The sequence below is a fragment of the Myotis lucifugus genome, unplaced genomic scaffold, assembly GCF_000147115.1.
Source record: "Myotis lucifugus unplaced genomic scaffold, Myoluc2.0 scaffold_491, whole genome shotgun sequence".
Taxonomy (NCBI): Eukaryota; Metazoa; Chordata; class Mammalia; order Chiroptera; family Vespertilionidae; genus Myotis; species Myotis lucifugus.
In genome coordinates this window covers 319,307-329,499 of record NW_005871539.1, presented here as the reverse complement: position 1 = coordinate 329,499, position 10,193 = coordinate 319,307, and the positions used below count along the sequence as shown (strand labels likewise).

Genomic DNA, 10,193 nt, shown 5'->3' with positions numbered 1-10,193 from the left:
TTATTATTTATTAATTATTGTATTATTTTCCATACAAACAAATGTAAGCATACGTTTGTCCCACCCTGCATTTTACATGTGTAACTGGTTATATGTGCACAAGTTATGAACAATTTTTGCGTGTGATTTAACAGTTCAATTCAAAATTTAAAAAATTTCTACTGTGTGCAAGGCTGAAGCATGACAAGGATGAACCAAGTAGAAAAAGTCACAAATTCTGAATTATCTGTTAAAGCATAGTACATGACCATGATTTCTTTTCAATAATTCTGAAATCCAAAAGCTCTAAAAACCTAATTCTTTTGATAACTCATTTGGCAACAAAAATAACTGACCTGAACTCATTAGATTTTGTGTTTACTTTTATACATACATTTTGCTGCATATCTATATTATAAAAGGCCTGTGGCCCTAACACTGTAATGACCAAAGACCAGCGAGGGTGGGCGGGGCTGCAAACAGGGCGGGGCAGCGGGTGGTTGGGGCCACGAGATTTCATGCGCTGGCCTTCCAGTATACTAATATTTGGTTATGGGGTTCTAACCCACAGTCCACAAAGGTATTATGTAATATATAAGAAATTCCATCTGTTTAATTGATTCTTATTTGCACTTAATTTGTGAATACACACACATGCATTTAATTGCAGTTAAATAGTTGCTTGTTTTAAAAGCACCACTAAAGATGGTTCACTAAAGATGGATATGTAACAATCATAGTTCTCATTCTCATTCTTTTATTCATTATTTAAAATAAAATAACACTAATAACATACTTCAAAAAGTTTATACCATATCTTCCATTGGCTGTCATTCTAAAAAAAAAGACAAGATATGATTTTAGCAAAACATGTTTGTTTCATGGAATGGAATGGCATCTATAAATTAAAACTATATATATATGGAACCAAAATTTAATAGGGTTAATTCAATATAATAACCATCAATTAAAACTTACTGAATGTCACAATGTTTTAGGCACTATTTCAAAAAAAGGCAAAAAAATTTACCCAGAGAGATAACAATAAGGAACATTTTTAAAGTATTTTTTTTTGTTGTTGTTAATCCTCACCCTAGGATATTTTTCCATTGATTGTTAGAGAGTGGAAGGGAGGGGGAGAGACAGAAACATTGGTGAGAGAGAGACATATTCAACACATTCATTGGTTACCTCCCACACTCGCCCTGGAGACTGGCAACCAAAGTGTGTGCCCTTGACCGGAATTGAACCTGGGACCCTTCAGTCTGCAGGCTGGCACTTTATCCACTGAGCCAAACCAGTTAGGGCTAATTTTTAAAATCTTAAAAAAATTTTTTTCATTTATTCCCCACCATAATTACATGTAGTAAGTGAACTAGATAGTGTAGTGATTGATAGAGATTGTCATAGCCCATCACTCATGTGTCTACTTTCACTGGTTATTAGGATTATAGAAATACATTTGGATTTAGAAAGATTTTGAAGCAGAGAGAGCTATTTTTCAGCTATAGAATTTCCAAGCTAGCTTCTAGTTGGGAATGTATTCTATATTAAAATACAAAGGATCTAAATTTAAAGCCTTTACAATCTTCCCCCCCCCCCCTCTTAAAGATTACATGTTTTCTTTGCATTTCCAACTAAATCTCTCCAGGCAGTTACTTGGGAAAAACGAGTTAGCTTATGAAATGGACCTTTAGTCTTTCAAATCCTTCTCAGACCTAAGGAAATTATTCAAATACCTGTGTAGTGCACTTTTTGAAGTCAATGGAAGCTTTGTAATTAACTGAACAAAGGGTAATATAAAATCTGACAAAAGCACTCTTAAAAATGATTTTATTAATCCACAGATTCAGTTTTTTGATGTTGTAAAGTTGGATAAATAGATTGGTAAAGTTATCTTAATAATAAAGATGGCTTTGGTTGCCACACACAAAAATCATGGAGTAAACTCTCAAGATTCCAGGCTCAAGAAATCTTGTTTGCTACTATTATGTATATAAAGGCCACATTTAAAAGCACTATGATTACATAATCATTTTGGCTTAAGCTTCTCATTTAATGAACCATCACATCACCACTTGCACTAAAAGTGTTAATTCAACTCAAGTTGAGCAATTTCTGTCAGGGACAAGTGTATCATATGATTGGATAGTTTTTTATTTTTTAAAATCAGATTTATTTAAAATATTTAGTAATTAGCTACATCATTCAGTAGTTTAAAATTTTTAAATTTAAATTAAATAAATTATAAATTAAATAATTTCAATTGTATCTAATTTATGTATATCTGACTTTTAAGACACTTTGGTCGTGAACAAATATTTTTACTATTTTGGCATTATTATTCATATTCTGTATAAGAAAATAGGTCAGCTATTTTATATCCTTATATATGTATACATATATGTATTTCTGGATAAAGATATCTGGCTACGTTTATACACATGTTTGGCAATCTTGTATAAGAATGCAGATCTTTGTAGTCATTGTTCATTTTAAAATTGTTTTACCATAAATAGCTCCTCTATAACCTCAAAATGGTTTAGCCCAATTTAGTATTTTGTGGATTCAGTTAGCTCTCATTTCCCCTTTTCTCCACTGCACACACAAACACATACACACTTCACACAGCATGGCAATGGAAAGAACACCGACTAAGGTGTAAGGAGAACCAGCGTTCTAGGCTTGCTTCTGCTCACGGGTGACCTTGGTAGTTACCAACTTTTGGGGCCCTGCCTTCCCATTTGTTTCTTCTGATTCCTTAATTATACTCTGAATCTTGGAACAGATCATACCCTTTAGCCCAAATATTAGTATTAAAAAATGTGTCCACTGAAAGTTAAATCACATTTTATATTTTAGGTGTTTAACTTTATTCACCTTTCGTTAGATATTCACTTTTTGAGTTTATGCCATTTTGGACTGATGAAAAATTATAAGATTTAAATTTTTAACAGTAAAAATAGATTACTTCACATTTTGGGGACAGGTATTTTCTTATCTGGTCAATTATAGTGTGAACTCACATGAAATTAATCTAAGGCTATCAAGAAAATGTTGACAATATAAATATTCAAAAATTATATAGTGATGTTATAATTTATATTTTTTCTCTCCATAAGCACTATTAAAAATACTTACATGAACCTAGAAAATGTACATGTATTTAAAAATATAATATCTATCTTGAAGATGCACAAAGACTAGATTCCAATATGACTTTTGCTTCAATTAAGTCTCCTGGGATTTTTCTTTCTAGCATTTGCTCTTTGGAGGAGTGGTGCTTCAGGATAAGAGGGCAGAGGGTACTCATCAAACCAAGAATTCCCCCAGGTCCATGAGAACATGCACCTCCTTCTGCTTCCTCTCTGCAGGGAAAGAACATGAGAAAACCACATTCTAATCCTTTATAAATAGAACAGCATGCCCATGAGCAGCTGACACCAATCCCACATTTGTATTCTGCTTTCTCTATTTACAAAGCTTTTCCACATCATTCAGTTGATTCTCAAAGTAATTCCATAAATGGATCATCAGCTTCAATTTACAGGTGAGAAAACGGATGCTTAGAGAGGTTAAGTGACAAAGGACAGCAAATGCAAGCTTAGAACCCAGGTTTTTTGATTCCCCCTTACATATTCTTTCCACCATACCACTTTGGTTTTCAAACAAAATGAAGCTACTACAGTTTAACAGTAAAAACCTCATGGTTCCAAAAAGTCAACTTCATGGTGCCACTCTGTGATAGGAATGGTTTACAGAACAGAATAGAAATGTATGCTATAAAATATTTGAGATTGTCATCAAAATGTCCCTTCCAGGAGGGGAGTTTAACCAGTAAGTTCAAAATTAGGAAACTCAAAAGTCATTTTGTAGACTTAACTCATTATTTTGTCTTTACTTTTACTAATGAGATGTAAAATATAACTTGAATGCTAAATGTATCTAACATCTAAGCAACTAACCAGAAAAATCTTTCCTACACTTGTATTGGAAATGGGGAAATTTAGAAATTTACTTGGACAAAAAAGCAGTTACTAAAAGCATTCTATATTTACCTATATTGATGCCATATTTTTCCATGTATAAGATGCTATATTTTTCTAAAATTGTTAGACTGAAAATTGAGAGTCGTCTTCTATATGGAAGTCAGCCAAGGAGGGAGCCTGCGGGTGCATAGCTGCCCATACCTTGTCAAACATGCTTCCTCCAATCACAAGCCTTATTGTTACTGATGTCAGCTGATGCCTTAATTGGAGGTGGAGGTGGGAGTGCGTAAATGCAACAGGGACCAGAGCATTCTAAGCCCATAAAGATGTCAGAAAACAAAAAGATAAATACCGGTAAGCGATTGTCTTACTCTGCAAAATTCAAATGAAATTAGCTATGCAAAAGTGCATGGAAATAGAGCTGCAGAGAGACAATTTGGACCTCCTCCCACTGAGTGTATGATCAGACAGTGGAGAAAACATGAACAACTCCTTAAGATGCCAAAAAAGAAGAAGGCCTTACGAGAAAAACCAGCAAAATGTTTAAAATATTGATTTCTTAATCTGGGGTTGGAAAAGTGGAGGGCATCTTATAATGGAGGCGTCTTATACATGGGAAAATATGGTAATTTTGACAATAGTTCAAGGTAAATTGCATTTACTTTTTTGAAAATGTCAGTATAGAAATACATTTCATTTTATTGTCTAAAACAGTATGCTATAACATCAAAACATTCGCTGATAAGTGGTCCTTTGTTTTTATCATTATAAATATTTGCAATACAATATTTTGCGTGGATCCTTAGATAGCTTCATAAAACATAAACTTTTCAGGAGCAATAAATCAGAGAACAAAAAAGTATAAAACTTATTTTTTTATGTTTAGGCAAAATTAAGGGAAGATAAATATTTTAAATGTTGAAAAAACCTGGTACTGTACCTTAAACAAGGAACTGCTATTTTAGTCTAGTTGATAACTGAGATTGTTTAATGTGTAAGTGAACAGTGCACTTTTAAATCACTTTACTATTCAATATTAATAAGTGAACAAGAGAACATAATTCCTGATAAAATCTTTTCAATCAGACTATATATGCACAAAAACCCCATTTCAAACTGTCAAGAAAAATGAGTAATATTGACATATTTGGACATTAGTTCAGCTATAAGCTAACAAAGTAGGAAAGGGGGTAAGTTGATAGTTTCAAGAAAAAGTTGTCTGCTTTGTCTGATATTTTAGCAAAACGCCGAGTCTTGTAGTGTAACATGTAAGCATAGTGCTCTGGATCAAACACCTTACAAAACAGTGCTGATGGTGGTCTCTATCCTGGAATGACGTCCACCGGTTCTTGACGGTTCTTTGGCATGTCTGAAGTCAGCAGAAGCACTCTTTCCTGGGCTTCACTGCTTCCTCAGAAGAATGCACAGTATTTGGAACAAAACCACTTTTCACCCCTTCCCAGCCATCCTGAATACAAATCTCTCCCCTTTTGATAAGGTCATAGATGTCTCTTGTCAAGATAGTGAAGGATTCCTCAACATTGGTAGCATCTTTTGCTGAGGTTTCTATATACTTCATACCACAGTCCGCTGACAGCTTTTCAGCTTCTTCCCTTGTAACTTGACGTATTGAAGCTAAGTCGCATTTGTGTCCCACTAGCAAAAATACAATCCGAAATGGCTGTACGTGCATTTTTGCTTCTTCCAGCCAATCTTTCACGTGTTCAAAAGATCGTCGGTTAGTAATGTCAAATACTAAAAATCCACCAACTGAGTTGCGGTAATAAGATCGAGTTATTGACCTGAAAAATAAAGAGAAAAAAATGTTGTAAAAGGACAAGTTGCACCATAATAAAATTTGAAGATACCTTTCTGTGATTTAACTAGAATTTATAAATCAAGTATATAGTGTCTTAAGTGAACAACCACTGACAACAAACGTTATTTTCAGATAGACAAATAAGCTTCTCACACTGTCTTAGGATTATTATTTTTAAATATATGAAAGAATAACTATTATATCATTGTGGTTAAAAATAGGCACACAGAAAGATTTGGTGAAGGGCAGAGGTTGCTAGCAAACCAGATCTTAAGAGTATCTCCCAGTCATTAAATTAAATAAGCTCCTTTCTATTAGAGAAGAAACAAGGGCAAACTTGCTATATACTAGTATATAGTCCTATGCTATCCCTATTAAACAGAAAATTGTTTGGAATGATTTTTCAAAAGAAATGTTTTTATTGATTTTAGGGAGAGACGAAGGGAGAGGGAGAGAGAGAGAAACATCGGCTGCCTCCCACACTGGAGCCTGCAATCTGGAATGGCAACCTTTTGGTGCATGGGACTACACTCATCCAACTGAACCACACTGGCCAAGGTTATGCAAGTGATTTTTTGCATCTCCAGATTTAGTCTCCACTCTCTGGGCCTCAGGAAGCTGACCCTTTACAGAAAGCTTTCCCAGACTCCCTTGCCGTCTGGCTTGCAGTGGGGTTCAGCCAGTGGGAGGTGCCTGCTGGAGACTGGAAGGGAGAACAGGTATGGACATCCCCCAACCCCAAGCCAGGCTGTGACTTGGTTGTGTTCCTCTGCTTCTGATCAAGGCTCCTGTTGGGTAGCTCCACCCCCCATGGCTACGGCTTTCACCAGGTTCTGGAGATTTCATCCCCTCAGTTGCCCCTTGTGGCCAGGTGGTCAGTGGCTTCCCACTGTTACTATCCCTGAATAGCTTCACCATCCTTTGTTGGTGCCCTTGACCTCTCCCACATTTCTGTAAATAGTTACTTCATTAAACCCTTTTCAGATAATCTTTCAAGTGTCCCATTTGTTTCTGAGTGAACCTGAGGCAAGGTAGCAAGGCCTATACCAGTGATGGTGAACCTATGACACACGTGTCAGAGGTGACACGTGAACTCATTTGTTTTGGTTGATTTTTCTTTGTTAAATGGCATTTAAATATATAAAATAAACATCAAAAATATAAGTCTTTGTTTTACTATGGTTGCAAATCTCAAAAAATTTCTATATGTGACATGGCACCAGAGTTAAGTTAGGGTTTTTCAAAATGCTGACACGCCGAGCTCAAAAGGTTCGCCATCACTGGCCTATATTGTTGTATATTTCTTGCCTTTTGATATGTTTTCTCTTCTTGCCTTCACATATGTTGTTTTCTCTACCTAGAATGTCTTCTATCCTTTTCTGCCTAGCAAACTTCCATGTCTCCTTCAAGAGTCAGATCTAAAATCATATATGTGAGAAGCCTTTTCTGCCATCGACCTCTCCCCCTCCACCTCTCTTAGGCACTCCTCTTACAGTCCACTAGACCAGCGGTTCTCAACCTGTGGGTCGCGACCCCTTTGGGGGTCGAATGACCCTTTCACAGGGGTCGCCTAAGACCATCGGAAAACACATATAAAATTACATATTGTTTTCGTGATGAATCACTATGCTTTAATTATGTTCAATTTGTAACAATGAAATTGGGGGTTACCACAACATGAGGAACTGTATTAAAGGGTCGCGGCATTAGGAAGGTTGAGAACCACTGTAGTAGACCTTTAGCATACTGCCAGTATGTCAATTTTTAAATGTTTTGGTTGGAATTGCTGGTATGTCTCCCACTAAATTCAAGACTCCTTGAGGATCAAATATTTTTCATTTATGTACCTAATAATCATATTACCTGGCAAATGATAGATGTCACTTAATATCTGTTATACTGATTAATTTTATTGGAGGGAAAGCACTAAGTGTTTTATGAGCCAGAGATTGCATGTGTCTCAGTTTCCAAGTTGTCAATGATTTTTCGAATTGAGATCATCCTTAAGCAAACTCATCTGTTACTTGCTGATGCATCAAAGATCTTTGCAGAGGACCACTGGGTTATCTAGTATTCTCAAGTTTTGCAAACCTTCATTATCCCTATTGCTGAAATTACAGCTCAGTTCTGTGACCTGATACCACAAGTACCATTTGCTTGGAGTGTGAAGAAAGTTATTTTATTCCCCTTTCTTGCCATTTCTCCTGCTTTCCTGTTTCTCCTCAGAATTCCCACCAGAGAGATTCTCAGGTGATTATATTTTAAAAATATTTTCTCAAAGACTACTATATTATACAGCCATTGACAATAAAAAAAATCTCCCACTCTCTTTAGCAGGCTACAAATAATGCAGTTCAGTTCAGTTGTTGCTTTAAAAAAAAAAAAAATTGAGCCCTAACTAGTTTGGCTCAGTGGATAGAGCGTCGGCCTGCGGACTCAAGGGTCCCAGGTTCGATTCTGGTCAAGGGCATATACCTTGGTTGCGGACACATCCCCAGTAGGGGGTGGGCAGGAGGCAGCTGATCAATGTTTCTCTCTCATTGATGTTTTTTTTTTTATTTTTTATTTTTTTTCATTGATGTTTTTAATTCTCTACCCCTCTCCCTTCCTCTCTGTAAAAAATCAATAAAATATATTTTTAAAAATTGAGGGATAACTGATTTGTTATTGTTTTGCTACTCATCTTTATATGTGTGAATTTATGCTGATGTACAGTGCCTTGGGAGAAACCTAAGGTTATATTATAAGATTGAAAGCTTTAATTTATTCAGCACTAAATCTGCATTACTTTTATTCCCTATCCTACTTAATTTACCATTTGTATAATTTTTAAAAACATGTATTTGCTCTGGCTGGGCATCTCAGTTGTTTGGAGCGTCATCCTGTGCACCAAAAGGTGGCGGGTTTAATTCCCAGTCAGGACACATACCTAGGTTGCAGGTTTGAACCCCCGTTGAGGTGAGTACAGGAGGCAACCAATTGATGTTTCACTCTCACATTGATGTTTCTCTCTCTCTCTCTCTCTCTCTCTCTCTCTCCATTCCTCTCTCTAAATCAATAAAATAAAATAAAAATCCTCAGGTGAGGATAAAAACAAACAAACAAGAAAACATGCTTTTGTGGTTGAAAACTCAATGTTGAAATAAATGCTTTATATTAGGGAGGGGCATGTCTTACACTGTAGGAAATGCCATGTGTTCTAGTACCTTGATTTAACTTTGAAAACATTTGGAATACAGCTGGCAAATAATTCTGTAAAAGAAAATTACAGCAAAGTATATGCAATTATGCTATGAAACAGCCCTTATTAATGATGTTAGAATAAAGGGTCTTAGTATGACACCTACCATTTTCTATATAATAATAATATAATTGAATAGGACAGTGATTTTCAACCTTTTTCATCTCATGGCACAGATAAACTAATTACTCAAATTCTGTGGCACACTAAAATATTCTATATAATAAAGAGCTAATATGCTAATTAGACCAGACGGCAGAACGACCTTCTGGAATGACCAGTGGGCAGGGCCGCAGGGCCACGGGGCCGCAAGGCAGCCAGGGCCGTGAGGACCAAGTGCCTTGCATGAATTTCGTGCGTCGGGCCTCTAATATATATATATATTTTGCTGATCTCACACAAAAAATAAGGTATAATTTTCATTCATTCACACAGGACTATTGTTGTGTTGGCTATTGTCATTTTTTAATTTGACAACCTAAGGGAAAAGAGTTTGGTGCCCCTGACTAAACAGTCAGGTATTGCATGTTGTCAAAATTCTTGCGGCACATGGGTTTAAGGTCGCTGATTTAGGGGAAGAGACAGGCCTTCAGGCTGAAAACTGAAACCTGAAAGGCAGGTCTTACAGCGAGGCAAGGAAGCATCTATCTTACTTTGGATCTCCTCTCTTGAGTCAGGACACTTAGATCTCTAGAAGTTCTTGAAGGTATTATAAAGAGGTAGAGAATAGATACTAAATGAACTAGGTAGGTAGGGCTCCCTGTACAGAATTCAAGAGTTGATGAGTAATAATTCTTTATCAGCAATGACATCTTGTTGCATGTTACTTTATAGCTATTTCCTTGTGGGCTTTGAAAGTCTCACAGAATGAATGGATTATTTAAAGAAAGGAAAAATAGGGAAAAAGAGAAGGGAGAAATATATGAATGGATTTCAATTTAGTCTCAGGTGCGTTATGGGAGAATTAAGAGTATGAGACTATACTCTGGCAATACTGGTAAAAGGGATACAGCATACCCTAAACCCAGTGTGATGGTGGTATGATGGGGAAGGTGAATTATGAAGAACATGGATCAGGGTTATAAGCTCTTAGCCACATCTTGTTCCTCCCAAGTGGAAGACCTGTAATATATATATATATAAAATATATATATATATATATATA

The 10,193-nt window shown here is 36.0% G+C and overlaps 1 protein-coding gene across 5 annotated transcripts in view; it reads right to left on the bottom strand.

Moving 5' to 3' along the window:
• Nucleotides 1-733: 733 nt before the first annotated feature.
• Nucleotides 734-10,193, bottom strand: part of RAB39A (RAB39A, member RAS oncogene family) — a 27,109-nt gene continuing 17,649 nt past the window's right edge. Inside the window, exons 2-4 of one of the 5 annotated variants that reach the window (XR_002826461.1) lie at nt 5,269-5,770; nt 3,121-3,347; nt 734-814 (exon numbers count right to left, since the gene is read on the bottom strand). Coding sequence is in view for 2 of the 5 variants with exons in the window: in XM_006103554.3 (XP_006103616.2) it covers nt 5,344-5,770 (427 nt within the window). In the remaining 3 variants the exon portion in view is untranslated. Of the gene's footprint in view, nt 815-963; nt 3,348-4,474; nt 5,771-10,193 lie in introns of those variants that run through there. The other 4 variants (XR_002826462.1, XR_002826460.1, XM_023744847.1 and 1 more) reach the window with 4 other exon arrangements.